We start from the raw sequence: 22,616 nt of genomic DNA on the forward strand, positions 1-22,616 counted from the left end.
GGAGCCAGGAAGGGAAGTTGGGTGGTCAGCAGTTTAGTGGGAATAGGGCCGAGTGAGCAGGAAATGGGTTTTGTATTTGCTATTTTAATTATGTGGTAGGAAAGCATTGCCTTATTGTGTCACATGATCAAAATAGCAATGTATGTTAGAAATTTGTAGTAAACCTATGAATTAGATATTTCTTATTTCCCAATTACAGTTTCAAAATTTTACCTGAAGATCAAGCAGTTTAAGCTGTTCTCATGACAAGACCAGCTTCATTTCCAATCCATTACACATAATTTTTTCGTGGAATTCTATCTGGCTGGGATCCATAATCCAGATTTTAATCTCCATCACTGTTTCAGGTTTACCTGTGAATAAAGGCCATGCTAGAAAATTTAAGCATGATTGGGGATGTTTCCTTTAAGTTTAAATATGTCTTAATGTTTGATACTTAATTATTGCCTGGGGCATTGGTTACCTCCAAACACCAGCAAACCATTCATTCTACCTTGCCTATCAATTTTAGCACCAACAATAACACTTCTAAATTTATTAATTTAACATTTTATTAATTAATTAACCTATTGGATGTTTTAACTCATTGTGGTATACTTTTATTAGAACTAAGACACAATCTATCAACATGACAGCAGTATAGATAAACCCATATTGTGTGCTATAATTGAAGCTCCCCTAATTGCATGTGACAATAGGCTGTAATGATTAGCATGATTTAAACATTTACGAAACACACTGCAGAACTAAATCATTACTGTAAGCTAGTTCTGTGTATTCCCACGTGTGTCATTAACTCTTTAAAGAAGAATTGTTGAACAAACTTATTGACACTGTAACCTCCATTTGCACTTTGAAGAGGTTTCTAAAATTGCACGGCAGTTGTGCAAGTCAGGCTAAAATGGCTATACAACTTACATTTACTGAAGAACACTTAACAAGTTAGCATGATACTCGTGTATTTGCTCTTTTAGCAGCGGCGTTAACTCATTTAAAATGAAAGGATTGGCGCCTGTGTTAAAACAGCGGACAGGAATGTTTCCTGAATATATGTTAACCAATCATCCATTAATATCAGCAACAGTCATTTCAAGACTAGTATGTCTTTTCCCACACAAGCCACAGACTTTTGTTTTAACACCACTGTTCACATCCTGGTGATTTTTTGGCAGCTGTCATGGCATTCCTGTTTGACCTTAAAGCCTTGGTGGATATGATGTCTATTGGGACACTCCTGGCATACACTCTGGTAGCAGCATGTGTACTCCTCCTCAGGTAGGTATTTATGCCTTCTGTGCAATATCCCATGTTCAATAGACAGTACTTGTGTTTTCACCACTGTGATCAGAGAAGGTTTCAAGCATAATACAGTGTCATAATAATTCATTTTCAGTTTATGCAAATATTTTATGAGCAAGTTCCCCACTTGACAGAAAATACTCCTTGTTTGCTGGTCTAATTGGCCTTAAATGTAGTTATTACAAGCACAAGTTGGCATCCATTCACAGGTTTAGTGCTCCTGCAATATCTCCCACAATGCTCTGGCTATCCATAACCCCTCCCCCACTCGCATTCCAAATTAGATGGTTGGAGCAGGAAGGCAGAGGAAGTAAAGTAAGTGAAACACTTTAAACTTAAGCATAGGTAAAATTGGCTTGAAAATGTGGAATAGTTAGAAAAGTATAATTTAAGCATAACTTAAAAAATAGCCTAGGCACAATGTGAAGAATGGTCATTTCGCTGAGATACCAGAGGGCCTCTGATTTGTGTGGAACTGTACCCAGCATGAATCCACTACCTCTTGAAAAGGAGGGGAGGGAGGACTTAAAACTGGGAGGGAACTTATTCGTGCATTAGATAATTGGTTCCGTTGAGGAAGAGGTTCCCTTCCACTAGTTTTCCTGTTGGGTGATCAAGAAATGTCCTTGATGCGATCAATAGAGGTTTGAATATTAAGGGACTCGAGGGATCTGGGGATAGTTCAGGAAAGTGGAGATGAGGTAGAAGATCAGCCATGACCTTACTGAATGGTGGAGCAGGCTCAAAGGGCCAAATGGCCTACTCCTACTTCTTATGTTTTTATGTTATGAAATCCTTCGAGATGCCTGTGGTGTGGTCAGTTTTGCTGCCCTGGCTGAAGATGGTACTGAAATGAACAATCAGAAGAAGTACTATAAAAAGCATACCATCAAACTTGTATTTGTACGTTGGGTTTGCAAAATTGGGAGCCTGTACTTTTATTGCTTTTAAATGAACTTAATCTGTTTCTAAATTATATTTTGTTTTAAACTTGTTAGGTATCAGCCAGATTCAGTCTATACAAAACAAAAATGCTCTTCCGAAAGAGAGAACCTCACACTTGAGGAAGATGGTGAATTAGACGGAAATGTATCTGACTCCCATGTGGCCATGCTCAAAAATCAAGATTTCAGCTGTTCATCATTACTGAATCCCTCCATGGTCCCAACAGAACAAACATCAACTGTAGTATATGGCTGTGTTGGGCTTATAGGTAAACATTGAAAACATTTTTTATTATGAACAGATATGTTATTTCTGTACTGTGGAGCCCAGGAAACATAGCACTAATTTTCTGTCATTGTTTTGTTAAAATGACAGAGAATTTAAATCGTTTAGGATCAAAGCAAGATTAAAAACTGACCATTGGAATTCTTGAAATCTAAGGACTTGGAAGTTTTGCACTCAGGCTGGGTTCAATTGTCAGTGTTCCACTGGAATTCCACCTTTATAGAGAGGAACCTGGGAAATTGTGGTGAGAGAGCAGGATGTATCTTTCTCTCGTCTCCCTCACCCCCCCCCCCCCCCCCCCCACCCTTGTGTTGAGGGGTTGGTTGTGGAGGGGGGTTCCTGTGCTTCCTCAACAAAATTCCACTCAGTACCCTACCTGATGGGCTCAATGGAATTCATGTCTGCCGAGTGTCCGTACAAAGTCCATTATGGGCCTTAGAAAGGCCTCACAATGTTTCAGGGAAAGTTCATCAATCACAGAGGGACAGAAGTACCTCTAGAGGACTACCACTGTGCACCTTTGGGGAAAGAAGAAAAATTTACCAAATATCTACAATAAAGGCCACCGGAATATCCTAACCTTCTCTCCGTGGGGTGGAGTCCCAGCAGAACTGGGATCCACCCCATTTTCCAGACCCTTCCAGCAATTAATTAAAGATATGGCCAGGCCTAGGGTGGAATTTCGGGCTCTTAAGAGTTTAAAAGTTCCAATCATTCTTTTTTAACTTGGCTTGATTCAATTAGATTTAAAACCTGTGTCAGGGCACTCTCAATTTTCCAATAGTTCTCCAGGCAGACACCGTTAATGCGCCCTTACAGATTTGGGCCATCCACCCAAACATGCACCGTTTGCGCATAAGTGTATCTAAGGGCAACTCAATCACTCTTCCAAAGGCAGAGCCCAGAAATGACTAAGTGGGAAAAAAAAACATTTGTTCAGGACTCTGGTCCCAAAGCAAATTTTGATGATGGGGTCATTTGCATAGTTGGGTGGGCTACAGAAACCTGCAAGGCTGCATAAGCAGCAGACACCCCAGCCCATGCCAATCCGCTCTTCTAAAGCAGAGTGGGGTTCTCCGAAGGCTCAAATGGCTGAGAAGGATTTCTTTTTGCTGAAACTCTTCAGTTCCCTGTGGAGCCACTTCAAGGAGAGATGATGATCGATCCACTCCAGGATCAATGACCTTACTCCAGTGAAATTTGAAGCCTTTAGAAAGCCTCCCACTACGCGCATAGGGTCTCAACTGGCATGAGTTCTACTGAGGCATTTCAATGAGTAAAGGGAGGAATTTCCCAAGAAAGCTTAGGAACTCCCTCTGATATTACCCTTGACCTAGGGAACACGGGCAGAAGATCCACCCAACTGGAATTTAAGGGTTTGGTTCAACTGGGTCGGAATCTCAGCAGAGCCGGGATCCAGCCCATATTCGCGGTCCCTCCCTGCGCAGTGGAGATGAGCTTCTGACCATATATCTGCACCATCACTAAGACCACCTATTTCCACCTTCGTAACATCACCCGTCGACACCCCTGCCTCAGCTCATCTGCTGCTGAAACCCTCATCCATGCCGTTGTTACCTCTAGACTTGACTATTCCAAAGCACTTCTGGCCATCCTCCCATCTTCCACCCTACATAAACTTAAGGTCATCCAAAACTCTGCTGCCCGTATCTTAACTCGCACCAAGTCCCGTTCACCCATCACCCCTGTGCTCGCTGACCTACATTAGCTCCCGGTTAAGCAATGTCTCATTTTAAAAATTCTCATCCTTGTTTTCAAATCCCTCCATGACCTCACTCCTCCCTATCTCTGTAACCTCCTCCAGCCCTACAACCCTCCCAAGATATCTGCGCTCCTCCAATTCTGGCCCCTCATTGGTGGCCATGCCTTCAGCTGCCAAGGTTCTACGCTTTGGAATTCCTTCCCTAAACCATTCCGCCTCGCTACCTCTCTTTCCTCCTTTTACGACACTCCTTAAAACCTACCTGTTTGCCCTAATATCTCTTTATGTGGCTCAGTGTCATATTCTGTGTGATAATCAAAATCATGAGGGGTCTGGACAGGGTAGATAGAGAGTAACTGTTTCCATTGGAAGAAGGGTCGAGAACCAGAGGACACAGATTTAAGGTGACTAGCAAAAGAACCAAAGTCGACGTAAGAAAAAACTTTTTTACACAGCGAGTGGTTAAGATCTGGAATGCACTGCCTGAAAGGGTGGTGGAGGCAGACTCAATTTTATCTTTCAAAAGGGAGTTGGATAAGTGTCTGAAGGAAAAAAATTTGCAGGGTTACAGGGAATGGGTGGGGTAGTGGGACTAGCCGAGAGCCGGCACAGGATCGACGGGCCGAGTGGCAGCCTTCCATGCTGTAACATTTCTATGGATTCTATGAACACTCCTGTGAAGTGCCTTGGGACGTTTTACTACGTTAAATGCGCTATATAAATGCACGTTGTTGTTACTTTATTTCTTAGAAAATAAGAAACTGAATAGGGTAGAAGAGCAAAGGGATCAATGGATACAGGTGAACGAATCATTAAAAGCAGCATCGGAGGTCAGCAAAACAATTAAAAATGCTAACAAAGCAATGGGATTTATTTCTAGGGGTATACAATTCAAAAGTAGTGAAATTATGTTAAACTTGTATAGGATCCCGATCAAGCTGTACTTATAGTACTGTGCCCAGTTCTGCTCTCCCGACTATAAAAAGTACATAGAAGCACTGAAGAAAGTGCAAAAAAGATTTACAAGGATAGTACCAGAACTGAGAGATTACAGCTATCGGGAAAGATTGAACAGGTTGAGACATTTTTCTTTAGAAAAGGGAAGACTTAGAGGAGACCTGATAGAGGTCTTTAAAATTATGAATGGGTTGGACAGGGTAGATGTGGTGACAATGTGGGAGAATCCAAAACTAGGGGCCATAAATAAAAGGTACAGTAAACTCTTTCGTATCCGGCACCTACGGGACCGGGATGGTGCCGGTTGATTAAAAATTCCGGATAACGGAGAGGTATACCTACCAAGGTACGAGAGCCCCGTTAAACAGCCACAGGTGCAGAAATCCTGGTTACACGGCCAGAGGTGCAGGAGCCCCTGTTACACGGCCACAGGTACTGGAGTCCCGGTTACACGGCCACAAGTGCTGGAGCCCCAGTTACACAGCCACAGCCACAGGTACAGGAGCCCCGATTACACGGCCACAGATCCACGAGTCCCGGTTACACAGGTACAGGAGTCCCTGTTACACGGCCACAGGTACAGGAGCCCCGGTTACACGGCCACAGATCCAGGAGTCCCTGTTACATGGCCACAGGTACAGGAGCCCTGGTTACACGGCCACAGATCCAGGAGTCCCTGTTACATGGCCACAGGTACTGGAGCCCCGGTTACACGGCCACAGATCCAGGAGTCCCTGTTACATGGCCACGGGTACTGGAACCCCGGTTACACGGCCACTGATCCAGGAGTCCCTGTTACACGGCCACAGGTACAGGAGACTTGGTTACACGGCCACAGGTACAGGAGACTTGGTTACACGGCCACATGTGCAGGAGTCCCGGTTACACGGCCACAAGAGCTGGAGCCCCGGTTACACGGCCACAGGTACAGGAGCCGCGGTTACACGGCCACAAGTGCTGGAGCCCCGATTACACGGCCACAGGTACAGGGGACCCGGTTACACGGCCACAGGTACAGGGGACCCGGTTACACAACCAGAGGTGCAGGAGCCATGTTTACATGGCAAAAGGTACGAGAACCCCGGTTACACAGTCACAAATATACAGTAAAACTTACCTTTGGGTTCCTGAACCTACTCCTGAATTTTACCGGTTATTAGAGAATTCCGGATAGTTAGGTGCTGTTTAAACGAGAGTTTACTGTAGTTACTAATAAATCCAATAGGGAAATAAGGAGACATTTCTTTACTCAGAGTGGTTAGAATGTGGAACTTGCTACCACAGGAAGTGGTTGAGGCAAATTGTTTAGATGTTTTCAAAAGGAAACTAGATGAGTACATGAGAGAAAAGCGAATAGAAAATATGCTAAAAGGCTGAGATGAGGTAGATGGAATGGAAGGAGACTCGTGTAGAGTATAAACGCTAGCACAGACTAGTTGGGCTGTGTGGTAAACCACTGTATACCTGTTTGTATGTGTAATGTGTATTCCACTAGGTACAGGTCTGGACATGCCTCGGCTGACTCCTCCCACTATTCCAGGTATATAAGTGACTACCTCCCAGTCCCTTAGTATTCTGGACGGGTCGACCACTCGAGACAAGACCTTCATTCTTTAGTTAATAAAAGCCTGATTGTTACTCGCTTAACCTCAGTCTTTTGAGTAATTGATGGCGCATCAATTTTATTAACTAAATTTTTTATAATGGAGAAGATCCTCACACCAGCATGCCTGGACCTGGACAGTCGGGAAGCGGACGCTTCCAACAAGTTTGCTCACTGGCTCACGTGCTTCGAGACATTCCTGACTGCCTCCACTGCGGTCGAAACGGATGCGGACAAACTGTCTGTCCTGATCTCCAAGGTGAACCACCGAGTGTACTCAGTCATCCGGGACGCGACCTCGTACACAGCCGCCCTCGTACACAGCCGCCCTCCAGCTCCTCAAGACCCAGTACACGCGCCCTGTGAACGACGTATACACCAGGCACCTTCTGGGGAGTCGCAAGCAACAACCTGGGGAATCGACTGAGGAATACCTCCAAGCACTGTCCGTGCTTGGCCGGGCCTGTGGGTGTAAGGCGGTAACGCCCGCTAAGTACACGGAGGAACTGATCCGGGATGCCTTCGTAGCGGGCCACAGGTCCAACTACACCCGACAGCGACTGCTGGAGCAGAGTGACCTCACCCTCGACAAAGCCTCCGAAACCGCTCTAACGCTGGACGCAGCCTACCGGGGCATGGATGCCCACTCCTCTACAACGTGGACGCCGCGGGGAACGACAACCTGGGACACGGTAGGACAGCCCCATAGCACCGTCCCACCCCAGCCACAGCCCAACAACGGCCCAACTACCGCAGCAGTGTCCCAAAGCCAGACAGCAGTACCCCAAGGCCAGAAATGCTACTTCTGTGGCCAGGCCAAACACCCCAGAGCGCGCTGCCCGGCGAAGAATGCGACCTGCTCGGGCTGCGGGAAAAAGGGACACTACGCCAGCGTCTGCAAGACCAAAACCACCCCGAACGCCAGCAGCGCCGCGTGTGGGCCGGGCGAGCCGCCATCTTGGGCCCCCAACAGCGCCGCGTGTGGGCCGTGCGGGCCGCCATCTTGGGCCTCCCCAGCCATGTGCGAACCACCGCAGCAGCAGCCATCTTGGACGACTCCAGCCACATGGGAATCATGGACGCCGCCATCTTGGACACCAGCCGGGACGCAGCAGACCGCCAACCCCCCCCCCCATCTGATACCCGCAGCGACACACCGACCCCTACGCTGGCCTCTGTTACGCTGGACCAAACGAGACCGCACCAACTAGCTCGGTCCAAAATGGACGTTAAGGTAAACGGCCATGCAATAAACTGCCTTTTTGACTCCGGGAGCACAGAGAGCTTCATCCACCCCGACACGGTGCGGCGTTGCTCTCTCCCAGTCCTGCTTGCGCACCAACGGATTTCTATGGCCTCCGAGTCCCAGTCAGCGGACATTGGCGGCTACTGCGTGGTGACACTAGTAGTAGACGGGACTGTGTTCAATAATTTTAAACTCCTGGTCCTGCCCGACCTCTGCGCTGCCGTCCTACTGGGGTTGGATTTCCAGTGCCACCTCAAAAGCGTTACGATGGCGTATGGTGGCCCCCTCCCCCCACTCACAGTCCGCAGCCAGCAGCCTCCAAATTGCCCGCCGCGCACCAGATGCAACCTCTCCACACTCAGAGTCCCACCCCCCCCACTGTTTGCTAACCTCACCCCCGACTGTAAGCCCATCGCCACAAAGAGCAGGCGATACAGTGTCGGGGACAGGGTTTTCATCAAAACCGAAGTGGAGCGGCTCCTGAAGGAGGGGATTATTGAGGGCAGCTCCAGCCCCTGGCGAGCCCAGGTTGTGGTCGTTAAGACCGGCGAGAAACAACGCCTGGTCATCGACTACAGCCAAACAATAAACCGCTACACCCTGCTGGACGCCTACCCACTCCCCCGCATAGCTGACATGGTCAACCAGATCGCGCAGTACCACGTCTCTTCGACCATTGACCTGAAATCAGCGTACCACCAGCTCCCCATCCGCCCTGAAGACCGCCAGTATACTGCTTTTGAGGCAAACGGCCACCTCTATCACTTCCTTAGGGTTCCCTTCGGCGTTACCAACGGGGTCTCCGTCTTCCAAAGGGAGATGGACCGGATGGTTGATCAAAGCGCGCTGCAGGCCACTTTCCCTTACCTAGACAATGTGACCATCTGCGGCCATGACTTGCAGGACCATGACGCAAACCTCGAGAAATTCCTCCGCACCGCCCAACTCCTGAACCTGACATATAACACGGAGAAGTGCATATTCCGCACAGACCGCCTCGCCATCCTTGGCTGTGTTGTGGAACACGGGGTCATCGGTCCCGACCCGGACCGGATGCATCCCCTTATGGAACTCCCACTGCCCCACTGCCTAAAAGCCCTGAAGAGGTGCCTAGGGTTTTTTTCCTACTACACCCAGTGGGTCCCCTACTATGCAGACAAAGCCCGTCCGCTGATCAAATCCACCTCTTTTCCCCTGACGGCAGAGGCCCGCTTGGCCTTCCACCGTATCAAGGAGGACATTGCCAAAGCCACCATGCACGCAGTGGACGAATCCATCCCCTTCCAGGTGGAAAGCGATGCGTCCGACTTCGCCCTGGCCGCTACCCTTAATCAGGCGGGGAGACCTGTGGCATTCTTCTCACGAACCCTCCAGGGCCCGGAGACCAAACACTCCACGGTCGAGAAGGAGGCCCAGGCTATTGTGGAGGCTGTGCGTCATTGGAGGCACTACCTGGCCGGAAAACGATTTACCCTGCTCACTGACCAGCGTTCAGTTGCTTTTATGTTCAACAACAAGCAGAGGGGCAAAATCAAAAATGACAAGATCTTGAGGTGGAGAATCGAACTTTCCACCTACAACTACGAGATCTTGTACCGGCCTGGGAAGCTCAATGAACCCCCAGATGCCCTATCGCGTGGCACCTGCGCCAGCGCGCAGATCGATAGGCTGAGGGCCCTCCACAATGACCTCTGCCACCCGGGGGTCACCAGGTTCTTCCACTTCATCAAGGCCCGCAACCTGCCTTACTCCATCGAGGAGGTCAGGACCATGACCAAGAACTGCCAAGTCTGCGCTGAGTGCAAACCGCACTTTTATAGACCAGACAGAGCCCACCTGATAAAAGCCAACCGCCCTTCGAACGCCTGAGCGTCGATTTTAAAGGGCCTCTCCCCTCCTCCGCAATGTGTACTTCCTCAACATCATTGACGAGTACTCCCGTTTCCCGTTCGCTATCCCCTGCTCGGACATGACCAGTGCCACGGTCATTAAATCTCTGAACAGCCTCTTCACCCTGTTCGGTTTCCCCAGCTATATCCATAGCGACCGGGGCTCATCGTTTATGAGTGATGAACTCCGCCAGTACCTGCTCGCTAGGGGTATAGCCACAAGCAGGACCACCAGTTACAACCCCCAGGGGAACGGACAGGTGGAAAGAGAGAATGCAACAGTTTGGAAGGCCGCCCTACTAGCCTTAAAGTCTAGGGGCCTTCCGACCTCCCGCTGGCAGGAGGTGCTCCCCGATGCGCTCCACTCGATTCGGTCACTGCTCTGCACTGCCACCAATGCCACCCCTCACGAGAAAATGTTTGTCTTCCCAAGGAAGTCCACATCGGGGACATCGTTACCGCCATGGCTGACGTCCCCAGGGCCGGTACTACTGAGAAGACATGTGAGGGCCAATAAAACGGACCCCCTGGTCAAGAGGGTCGACCTCCTCCACGCCAACCCCCAGTACGCTTACATTGCGTACCCGGACGGGCGGGAGGACACAGTCTCCATACGAGACCTCGCACCCTCGGGGACCGCTGTAACCCACTACCCATTACCACCCCCCCCCCCCACGACCCGATATCCAACCCTCGCCTTGGACCGTCACCCACGAGGACTACACTCCAGGGCCCCAGCCTACACGGGACGTGACGCCGGAAGCTCCACTACCCCTGCCGTCGCCACGTCGATCACAGCGGCAGACAAGACCTCCGGAGAGACTCCAATACACGAACTTTTAAATACACTTCACCCCGCCGGACTCATTTTTAAAGAAGGGGTGAATGTGGTAAACCACTGTATACCTGTCTGTATGTGTAATGTGTATTCCACTAGGTACAGGTCTGGACATGCCTCGGCTGACTCCTCCCACTATTCCAGGTATATAAGTGTAAGAAGCCACACAACACCAGGTTATAGTCCAACAGCTTTATTTGAAATCACAAGCTTTCGGAGCGCTGCTCCTTCTTCAGGTGAAGTGGAGAAATGCATAAAGACACAGCTTATATAGTCAGAGAATCATGTCAGATGTTTACAGGTAACCTTTCCAACTGCCATTTATCACACCTCGGCAGAGAGATAATCACAGCAGTCAAACATTTTTTGTCTTTTTTTGTTTTTCATACAGACCCCAGCATCTGCAATATTTGACCCCTTGTGACCCCACCTCATTGCTCTTTGATGTAATGTTTCCCTGACTGACCTGTTTGGACACCATTCACACCTTTGACTGCTGTGATTATCTCTCTGCCGAGGTGTGATAAATGGCAGTTGGAAAGGTTACCTGTAAACATCTGACATGATTCTCTGACTATATAAGCTGTGTCTTTATGCATTTCTCCACTTCACCTGAAGAAGGAGCAGCGCTCCGAAAGCTTGTGATTTCAAATAAAGCTGTTGGACTATAACCTGGTGTTGTGTGACTTCTTACATTTGTCCACCCCAGTCCAACTCCGGCATCTCCACACCAGGTATATAAGTGACTATCTCCCAGTCCCTTAGTATTCTGGACGGGTCGACCACTCGAGACAAGACCTTCATTCTTTAGTTAATAAAAGCCTGATTGTTACTCGCTTAACCTCAGTCTTTTGAGTAATTGATGGCGCATCAGGCTGAACGGCCCGTTTCTTTGCTGTATATTCTATGTAATTCTATGGGCTGAATTTTACCAGTGCCCAGAGGGCAGGTTTGGAGGTGGATCCGCTGTCCAGATCAAAAAGATAAAGGTATTCTGCTCTGAACCCACCTCCTTGTCAGTTTCCATAGTGCCGGTTCTGCCTACGTTTTGCAGACACGACACTAAGCAGCAGGTCATTCAATTGTGCTTTGTTGGGATGTTTTACCAGCGCCAAAGCATTTTGCCAAGTTTTCCACAAGGTTCCCGTCGCTCGGGGATCACGGCAGGTAATTATGTCAGGTTCTGAACAACTCTGCATTTCTTTTTCATTAGGCGACAGCTGGAAAAGTGGTTTAAAACCTGCTATTTTACAACTGGTCAGTTTCCAATCTCAGAAGCTTCAGCCTTCAGTATTTAGAACCCACTTTTGAGCTTTATGTACTTTTGAAGCATTTGGAGTAATCTTTCTATCCAGTGTCACCTCCCTGGAACAACCTATCTCAACAATGACATCACTTCTGTCATCTCAACCTTACCTGCCATCTATTCCATCAGCATCGGCGCCCTTGAAAAAATCTCACTTTGGTCCTCAGAATATCAACACGATCAGCCCCAACACCAGCATCACTGGGCACACCAGCAGCACTAACATCCACACCAACCTTCTCTGCAATCAACTGATGCTGCACTGGACATGGCATCATCACCCATGCACATTGCTGCCCGGGATGCCAGCGATGGCCTCACCATGTCCAGATTAGCTTCACTTAACACTGTACACCCTGGCTGCCACATGATGCACCAGGTTGGCATCACCCCACACCAGCACAATAAAACATCGCTACAATGTCCAAGCCATTCCTTTCACACTCAGCACCATCGGAGGGGTGGGGGGGGGGAACGTTATGTCTCACTAAGACACTTTCAAAGGTGCACACAAATCTGTCCAAGAAGGCAAAGTGGTGACAATAAAGATTTCAATGCTTGACAACACATTAACAAAGTTTACACGACCATTGGCTAAAACAGTGACTGTCAGTGTTTGCAGCACCTCAGTGCTGTAGAACACTGACAGTACAACTGTCAAAATGAATTTTGACATGGCCCCTTTAAGGAAACCAGCTGATGACGCGTCATCAAATGACGTCATCAGACCCGCTTCCTTTTAATTGGCCGGGAACCTCGCAGGGCGGGCTTAACAAGCCCAATCGGGAAAATTACTCGGAGGAGGCGGGATGAAGACGGGTGCGGAGTTTATGGCCGCTGTCTGCTCCGGTCGCACTGAACTCGCCACAGCTTGCGAAATCGCAGCCTATGTAAATGCGACATTCGCCTGTTCCAGCCCTGGGAATTTCGGGCCATAGTCTGATCCTGACTTCCTCTGATATTCTAGTGTTTTGGCTATATAGTTCAGCACTTTATTGGCTTTGTTGATTGTTGCTCTGCATTGGTTGCAGATGTTGAATGTCAAGTCTACTAACATTCTTGGGTATCTTTCAATTTCATCCTTGGCTATTTCAATACAATTCATGGAATATGTGTATTGCCCATTTATCCTTCCTATGTGCATTAATTTTTGCCTGTCTCTCTTTCGCTCCTCTCTACCCCAACACAATCTTGCCAAAAGCTGGCAAGCATTTCAAATCGATTGGGAACCTTTATAAAGACTGAAATTATATTTGCCACAATATGCAGCCATTTAACTGTAACTGGGCACTTTTCTTTAAATTTGAAAACTAAGCTTTAATACTTTGCCTCATTGGCTTTGTGCTGGCAGAGAGCCTAAAGTTATGCTGGGAGCTTATGCTAACTCCAGATGATCTGAATTGCACACAGTCTGCTCAATGTTCTTTGGATTAGCTGTGCCCAGAAATCCACACATTCTTGGCACAAATGTTGTAAGTTGCATAAATTAGAACCTAGAAGTCTAAGGCCATTATGCTGAAGCTGTATAAAGCTCAGTTCAGTCCACACTTCAGTTCTGGTCGCCAAGTCACAAAGGAAACATCAAAGAACCTGGAACTGCTGGAGAGAAGAACTACAAGGTTACTTTTTTTTAGCATCAGAGGACTGAGTAATGAGGAAAAATTATAAAATCTTTTGATTCATCAGCCTTGAAGGGAAGCAAAAGTGATGGGGTCATTATAGAGGTGTATGATACTAAATGGATTAGAAAAGGTTAATCTGGAGGATTTTTTCAAATTAAGCCATGACTGCAGGACAAGGAAAACTCGATACAAGCTGTTAAAGGCAAGTTCAGTACTGATATCTGGGAGCACTTCACACGCAGTAATTAATACCTGCTAGAGATAATTTAAAGAGGTAGTTAGATACTGTGATGGGTAGACTGAAGCTCTATGGAAAGATGAGCTCAATGGTCTCCTGCACGTTTCCTTGTGAGCAGAAAAGAATTTGTTGGATCATTCTGTGTAGTTTTGGCAGCATTGCATTCAAAAGAAATATTTCAGTAAAATATCATGCAAGGCAGTTACTGAGGGCTGGATCTGACTAAGTTAAGAAAGCTCTTGTGTTGAAATTCCTTTAAAAAAATTCCAGGTGCAGTATTTGGTCAACATAAAGTACCCAGTCACTGACTGCGCTTGCCATGTTTTTGAGAACAGAATTGTCTTAGAGTGAAATGTTTGCAATGTCCATTAATGCCATGCATTATGGACAACTTCAAGAGAATCCTTTTCAGAGAATTTATAAGCCAAGAACTCACTTGGCTGTCATGAGTTTGCAGTCAGTTTTGCCTTTCCAGACATTCCATTGCCAACACCTTCCACATGCTGAGCCAGTGATTTGGGCCAACATTGCTACAACCCTGACTGTAACAGCAGTGGTTATTGCTGCAATCAACTTCTATGCTATGGCGTTTCCAGGCTCCAGGAGGGAGTTTTGTGGCATTGTACAATCAAAAAAGTGACAGATTCACTTCTGCCGAGAAGAGAAAGATAGATATAATTCCCAAGATCAGCAGAGGTGCAATGTTTTTATGGCATTAGTGCATTCTGTATGTGCTTGGAGTAGTTGACTATGTTTGTAGAAAATTGGACCTCTAGATACAACTAACCTGCATTATTTGCACGGGGTACTATGTCATTGTGCAGATCGTAGTGTACAACATGAAATCTTGCAAGTAACTGCCAGCTTCCTGAATTAGATAATTTTAGGCTGCCTATTTGGAGCTGAAGACGGCTTTTGAACAAACTGAAAGGACTGAAGCATGTATCCTTGGAACTATGGCTATAATCTGAAGATATGGTTGCTAGCATCTCTATGCAATCCACAGACCCACCCCAGTGAGCACAAGCACTGCAAAGTGTATCAGGCAACACAAAACACCTGCCACCTTAAAACAAAGGTTCCACTATTAACTATTCTGCTGTAGTGTGCTGTTTGTAAATATGTGTCAGGATACAGGAAACTCTTTATTATCCGGCACCAACGGGACCGGCGTGGTGCCGGTTTATCAAAAAGTCCGGATTACAGAGAGATATAGTTAAAAGGTACGAGAGCTCCATACACAGCAACAAATCCAGGCTTCCCTGTTGCTTAGCAACATGTGCAGGTACTCCGGCCACAGACCAAGCGTCCCTGTTGCTTAGCAACAAGTGCACGAACCCCAGTTGCACAGCCACAGATCCAGGAACTGCCACTAATATGAAGTAAAACTTACCTGAGCCTACTCCTGAATTTTGCCGGTTAACAGAGGTTTCCGGTTATTTAGGTGCCGGTTAAAAGAGAGTTTCCTGTACTTCAAGGCCAAGAGGTCCAAGACATTTTGTCATTTTAGGAAATTAAGTGATACCATTGAAGCTCAATGACCACATGTTTAACTCCATGTTCCTATTAAGTTACTGAAGCTAAGATCTTGGCATGCTGACTTAGGATTTATCTGCCAATTAGGCGACATTGCTGAGAACAGCCATTTCTAGACCTCCTGGATCACAAAATTCAAACAGGACAGACCAACGAATAATAAAAGTAATGGTGCAAATATGACTCAGTTGCCTAGCATAGTGGACCAATTAGACTTGGTTTTATTAATTCATTTTTATGGGATGTGGGCATCGCTGGCAAGGCCAGGATTTATTGCTCATCCCTAATTTCCCTTGAGAAGGTGGTGGTGAGCCGCCGCCTTGAACCGCTGCAATCCGTGTGGTGAAGGTACTCCCACAGTGCTGTTAGGTAGGGACTTCCAGGATTTTGACTGAGCGACGATGAAGGATCAGCGATATATTTCTAAGTCAGGATGGTGTGTGACATGGAGGGGAACTTGGAGGTGTTGGTGTTCCTATGCGCCTGCTGCCCTTGTTGATGATTACAAACTATTTAGCCAGGTAACACATGTAAATGAGATTGAGAGTATTCAAAAAGATCAAGACAAATTAAGGGGATGTACTAAGGAATTGAAAATGGGTTTCAATGGGGAAGAATTTAAGCCTAGATTTTAACTCGCAGCAGGAGTTGTGTGGACGGGGCCGAGGCGGGCGGCAAATCCTCCAGCTCCCCGCAGCATGAGGTCCAGGGGATTTTAACTTCCAGGCCTCACCTGCACCTGGAAGTACAATCTCACTCAAACCTGGCCGAAGTCCTACCTGGCCGGCGGGTTGGAGTAGGATGTCGGGCGGCAGGAGGCCACCCCCAGAGACCCGAAGGAACAGTCCCCTACAATCAGGTAAGTGCATAGGAATGAGGATGGGAGGGGATCGCTGTCAGGAGGAAGAGGAGGAGGGAAGCCCACGGTTTGCTTGCAGAGCCTGAAAGAGTCCTCCTGACTTACAAAGAAATAAAAGAAAATAACTTTTCTGGGCCTCTTCTGGCCCTGGATTAACTTGTCAGCAGGTTCGCCTGTCGGGTAATCCACAGTGGCATCCCCTTGCAGGCCTGGGTTTCCGATTACAATAAATTAATGAATGGCCTGGGGTACAGATAGTACAAATGTGCTTTTTTGTGTATTTGGTATTCATCGAGGTGAAAGGAGAATGGAACATTTTTTGGGTTCTCTGTATCCGCATTCGACATGCCCAGGTCAGATAAAAGATATTTCATGTAGGACCCTGGCAGACAGAAAAGACTATCCCATTAGTCTCCACTGGATTTGAATTCCCGGCAGAGGTGAAAGGTCAGGCTGACCCACTGCACCCTCCTTCATGGAAAAAAAAGTATCAATTTTATTATCATGAAATAAAATCTCTTGACAAATTTAACAAAGCTGTTAGCAGGAAAAGGATTTTGTAAAATCAAACTTTTATGTTTGACAGCATTTCTCATGAGGTTGTTGCTGTTTTGTTATGGCTTGATGTTATTGCCTTTCATCACAGATTTATTGCATATTAACAGAATGATCAATGGTCATAAAGGTTCCCAGAAGCTAGTCAATAGTACCACCTCATCTTTTGTTTTTCACTAAAACCAATGTTTCCTCTCTTTTGACTCTTCCTCCTTTCAATTTGCTCCTTATAATTTCACTCCAACTTCTTAATACAAAGGAGGTGCAAGTGCTTGCATATATTACTTCCCTGCTGCCTTCCTTAGCTTAAGCGAATCACCAGACCGATCTCCTGTAGCTAAAAATATTTCTAATGCCTCAGTAAATTCATCTGCTATCTCTGTCAAACTTTCAACCTAGACAACTTGGGGAGGAGTGATCATAATATGATAGAATTCTTCATTAAAATGGAGAGTGAAGTCGTTGACTCAGAGACTACGGTCCTGAATTTAAATAAAGGAAACTACGATGGTATGAGGCACGAGTTGGCTAGGATGGATTGGGGAACGTTACTTAAAGGGTTGACGGTGGATAGGCAATGACAATCATTTAAAGATCGCATGGATGAACTACAGAATTTGTTCATCCCTATTTGGCATAAAAATAAAACAAAAAAGGTGACTCAACCAAGGCTAACAAGGGAAATTAGGGATAGCATAAGATCCAAGGAGAGGACATATAATTTGGCCAGAAAAAACAGCAAACCTGAGGATTGGGAGCAGTTTAGGATTCAGCAAAGGAGGACAAAGGGATTAATTAAGAGGGGGGAAATAGATTATGAGAGTAAGCTTGCAGGGAACATAAAAACTGACTGTAAAAGCTTCTATAGATATGTGAAGAGAAAAAGATTGGTGAAGTCAAGCGTAGGTCCCTTGCAGTCAGAATCAGGGGAATTTATAATGGGGAACAAAGAAATGGCAGACCAATTAAATACATACTTTGGTTCTGTCTTCAAAAGGAGGACACAAATAACCTCCCAGAGATGTCGGGGAACATAGGGACTAATGAGAGGGAGGAATTGAATTAAATCAGTATTTACGGAAATGGTGTTAGGGAAATTGACGGGATTGAAGGCCGATAAATCCCCAGGGCCTGATAATCTACATCCTAGGGTACTTAAGGAAGTGGCCCTAGAAATAGTAGATGCATTGCTGGTCATCTTCCAAAATTCTATAGACTCTGGAACAGTTCCCATGGATTGGAGGATAGCTAATGTAACCCCACTGTTTAAAAAAGGCGGTAGCGAGAAAACGGGGAATTATAGACCGGTAAGGCTGACATCGGTAGTGGGGAAAATGCTAGAGTCCATTATAAAAGATGTAATAGCAGAGCACTTGGAAAACAGTGACAGGATTGGACAAAGTCAACATGGATTTACAAAAGGTAATCATGCTTGACTAATCTATTGGAATTTTTTGATGATGTAACTGGTAGAATAGATAAGGGAGAACCAGTGGATGTGGTGTATTTGGACTTTCAGAAGGCTTTCGATAAGGTCCCGCATAAGAGATTAGCATGTAAAGTTAAGGCACATGGGATTGGGGGCAAGGTATTGACTTGGATAGAGAACTGATTGGCAGACAGAAAGCAAAGAGTTGGAATAAACGGGTCTTTTTCCGAGTGGCAGGCAGTGACTAGTGGGGTACCGCAGAGATCGGTGCTAGGAGCCCAGCTATTCACAATATATATAAATGATCTAGATGAGGGAACTAGATGTAATATCTCCAAGTTTGCAGACGACACAAAGCTGGGTGGGCGTGTGTGCTGTGAGGAGGATGCAGAGAAACTCCAGTATGATTTGGACAGGTTGGGTGATTGGACAGATGCATGACAAATGCAGTATAATGTGAATAAATGCGAGGTTATCCACTTCGGTGGCAAAAACAGGAAGACAGATTATTATCTGAATGGCAATAGATTGGGAAAAGGGGAAGTGCAACGAGACCTGGGTGTCCTTGTGCACCAGTCGCTGAAGGTAAGCATGCAGGTGCAGCAGGTGGTTAAGAAGGCAAATGGTATGTTGGCCTTCATAGTGAGAGGATTCAAGTACAGGAGCAAGGATGTCTTGTTGCAGTTGTACAGGACCTTGGTGAGACCACAGCTTGAGTATTGTGTGCATTTTTGGTCGCCTTATCTGAGGAAGGATGTTCTTGCCATGGAGAGAGTGCAGCAAAGATTCACCAGACTGATACCTGGGATGGCAGGAATGATGTATGAGGAGAGATTAGGTCAATTAGGCTTATATTCGCTAGAGTTTAGAAGAATGAGAGGGGATCTCATTGAAACTTATAAAATTCTAACAGGACTAGACAGACTTGATGCAGGAAGGATGTTCCCAATGGCCGGGGAGTCCAGAACCAGGGGTCACAGTCTAAGGATAAGGGGTAAGCCATTTAAGACTGAGATGTGGAGGAATTTCTTCACCCAGAGAGAGGTGAACCTGTGGAATTCTCTACCACACAAGGCAGTTGAGGCCAATTCATTAAATATATTTAAGAAGGAGTTAGATATATTTCTTAAGGCTAAAGGGATCAAGGGATATGGGGAGAAAGCAGGGACAGGGTACTGAATTTGGATGATCAGCCATGATCTCATTGAATGGCGGAGCAGGCTCGAGGGGCCGAATGTCCTACTCCTGCTCCTCTCTTCTATGTTTCTAACTTTCTTTGAGGAACATGGGAACAGGAGTAGCCCATTCAGCCCCTCGAGCCTGCTCACTTTTCAATTAGATCATGGCTGATCTGTACCTCAACTCCATTATCCGTCTTACTCTATATCCCTTTATACCTTTACCTAACAGAAATATATCCTTACCTAAACAAAAACCTTTAAGTCCAATATTTTCTACTTTTTGTCAAATAAGTCTATCAGCTCCACCTTCCCCTCTACTAGATTTTGGAATTGTCATTGTTCACCATCAGCAATGACTCATGTTTTCTCTTCCACTCATCAAACTGGCACTGAAACAGAAATCTTTGCTATCCTGAGTGACCTCACACCACTTGTCAATCAGGCAGGCTACTATTATCCCTGATCATCAAAGCAAATTAGCTAATCTAGACCTTTCCTTTACATCTAACCTTAACTCTTATGCCATATCTGTTTACTCCAATATCATACCTGCCTCATATAATACTCTGCAATAAATTACCAATCATATCTTGTTTTGCACTTTTGTCAGCCAACTGGCATGGTTTGTGAATTCTTTGCTACTTTCCCTGGTCCAACTGCTGCTTTCACTGATTCTGTTGTTTGTGCCAGTGAAGTAACTAATGTTATCCCAGCTGGCATAGAAGGCTTGCTCTTTTTCTCCATCAGAACTGCTGCAGTGTCTTGGTTCAATCATGCCTGTCTAGAATTCTAATGTCTTTAGTAAAAATTCTACCTATTACACCTAGGCCTAGAAATTCAGTGTAGCCACTTTTGGGGCGGTAAAGTCGGGCGGCGCCCGCCGGAAAGTGGAGGCCACTTCGCCGATATTCAGTAGCTTTGGCCAAGGAGTTTGGGCGAGCGCTGAAACTGGCGTTGCACTCCTATCTTTAGGCGCTAAGTCGGCGGTGCAGACTGATAACGCCGAGGCCGGGCGCAGCGCAGGTGCGGTCATGTTTTGATTGACAGCAGACACCCTGACGCCGGCCAGCTCTTAAAGGGGGAAGGGTCGACTTTGTCTGCTGCCACGCCCTGGATAGTGGAGCCCTGCAGCTAGGCCTGAACACTGCTGGTGGACCCAAATAGCGCCTGAAGCCATGCAGAAGGCCCGTGAACGAGCGCAGCGCTTCTCAGAGCATGCTTTGAGGGTGCTGCTTAGGGGTTTGGAAAAGAAAAGAGAGATCTTGTGCCCGGACAGTGGCAAGAAGGCTCTCAGGAGGCAGTACAGGAGAGCCTGGAGGGAAATCGCCCAGAGGGTCTCAGCCAACAGCGATGTCCCCAGGACTGGTGACCAATGCCGCAAGAAGTACAACGACCTCACTCGGTTGGTCAGGGTGAGTACCCTTTCCAGTGTCCTCCTCATCCTTGCATGTGCACCTCACATTATGGGCAAAGGGACCTCAAAGGCCTAATGGCCAGCCCTCCTCCCGCAGCTATGGCACTGGCATGATCATCAATAGCACTTTCTGCACTTTACACACTGGCCAAGCTATTCGACCATGGGAGGCAGTGCACACAACAACAGGGCACCACACTGGCCAAGCTATTCGACCATGGGAGGCAGTGCACACAACAACAGGGCACCACACTGGCCAAGCTCTTCGACCATGGGAGGCAGTGCACACAACAACAGGGCACCACACTGACCAAGCTATTCGACCATGGGAGGCAGTGCACACAACAACAGGGCACCACAGTGACCAAGCTATTCGACCATGGGAGGCAGTGCACACAACAACAGGGCACCACACTGGCCAAGCTATTCGACCATGGGAGGCAGTGCACACAACAACAGGGCACCACACTGTACTTAGAGGCCGTCCTTTCTCTTGCAGGCCAAGCTGGCGCAGAATCTGAAGAGCCGGACTGTCACCGGGGGAGGCCGTGTCCAGTTCCAGGAGCTCAGTGACCTGGAGGAGCGCGTGGCTCGACTCATGCGTGCCCGGGTGGTTGGCCCCGTAGCTATTGGAGATGCCGACCCTGTGCTGGGCCCCAATGGTAAGGACATGACCGTTTGGACCTCTCTCGTTCCCCTTGCGCTTCAGATCTACATCCTTTGCCACTGTCCCACCAATGCGCATAATGCCAACACTCATGCCTCCCTCGCTGACGCCCTGTCCTCACTCTAAAGCTACTCTTGTGCCTTCCTGCTTTCAGCTGGTGAGGAGGAGGTCCCTGAAGCTGAGAGTGCCAGTCCCTCGGAAGAGGAGGACGACGAGGACCAAGAGGAAGGCGGCACATCGGGGGAACCCTCATCCGCGCCAGGGGATGGCAATGGAGGGGACACGTCTTGCCTGGAGGAGAGCCAGGGGGAAGTGTTGCAGGGGGGTGTAGCTCCTGGGCCCAGTGGCGTCCAGGCACGCGGGAAGGGTCGGGCAGCACGGCTGCCTTCTCCCCAGAGGGGGGAAGTGTTGCAGGGGAGGGCAGTTGCTGGGCCCAGTGGCGTCCAGGCACGCGGGAAGGGTCGGGCAGCACGGCTGCCTTCTCCCCAGAGGGGGGAAGTGTTGCAGGGGAGGGCAGTTGCTGGGCCCAGTGGCGTCCAGGCACGCGGGAAGGGTCGGGCAGCTCGGCGGCCTTCTCCCCAGAGGGAGAGTCCGGCCTCCAGTCCGGAGATGGTCCTCGCCCAGGAGGTGCGCCTCCTTGATGAAATGTCCGCGGACTCGGAGCGGCGCCACACCGAGTTCATGGGGGTTGTGGGACAGTTGCCTCAGGCCATTGAGTCCCTGGCTCATAGTGTGGCCGATTTCGGGGACTCACAGGCCAGGGGTGTCGACCAACTCGCGGCAGCACAGGACGCGAGTCGAGAGTTCCTGAGTGGTGCCGTGCAGACACTGGCTGGTCTGATGCGGGCACAGACCAGGGCAGTTCGGGCACTCACTTCTGCCACACTCGCTGTGTCACGGACGCATCGCCAGGGCACCCGCCGCCCTGCTGCAGCACAGCGGTCTGGCCTTTACCAGATTGCTGCGCTTGCTGCAGTGCCAGCCCGGCCGAGTGCCAGTGCCTCTGGCGACCAGCGAGCGCCTG

General features: G+C 47.8%; 1 protein-coding gene across 5 annotated transcripts in view; it reads left to right on the forward strand.

Annotated features, from left to right (window-relative positions):
* Positions 1-22,616, forward strand: part of slc7a2 (solute carrier family 7 member 2) — a 264,753-nt gene that overhangs the window by 208,331 nt on the left and 33,806 nt on the right. For 3 of the 5 annotated variants that reach the window (XM_085970771.1, XM_085970758.1, XM_085970766.1), the window contains exons 8-9: positions 1,173-1,275; positions 2,298-2,512. In XM_085970771.1, coding sequence (XP_085826897.1) covers positions 1,173-1,275; positions 2,298-2,512 — 318 coding nt within the window. Of the gene's footprint in view, positions 1-1,172; positions 1,276-2,297; positions 2,513-6,921; positions 7,254-22,616 lie in introns of those variants that run through there. The other 2 variants (XM_085970772.1, XM_085970773.1) reach the window with 2 other exon arrangements.

This window comes from Somniosus microcephalus, chromosome 2 (assembly GCF_052327205.1).
Source record: "Somniosus microcephalus isolate GS21.2 chromosome 2, FLI_Smic_1.0, whole genome shotgun sequence".
In the NCBI taxonomy this organism is placed as follows: domain Eukaryota; kingdom Metazoa; phylum Chordata; class Chondrichthyes; order Squaliformes; family Somniosidae; genus Somniosus; species Somniosus microcephalus.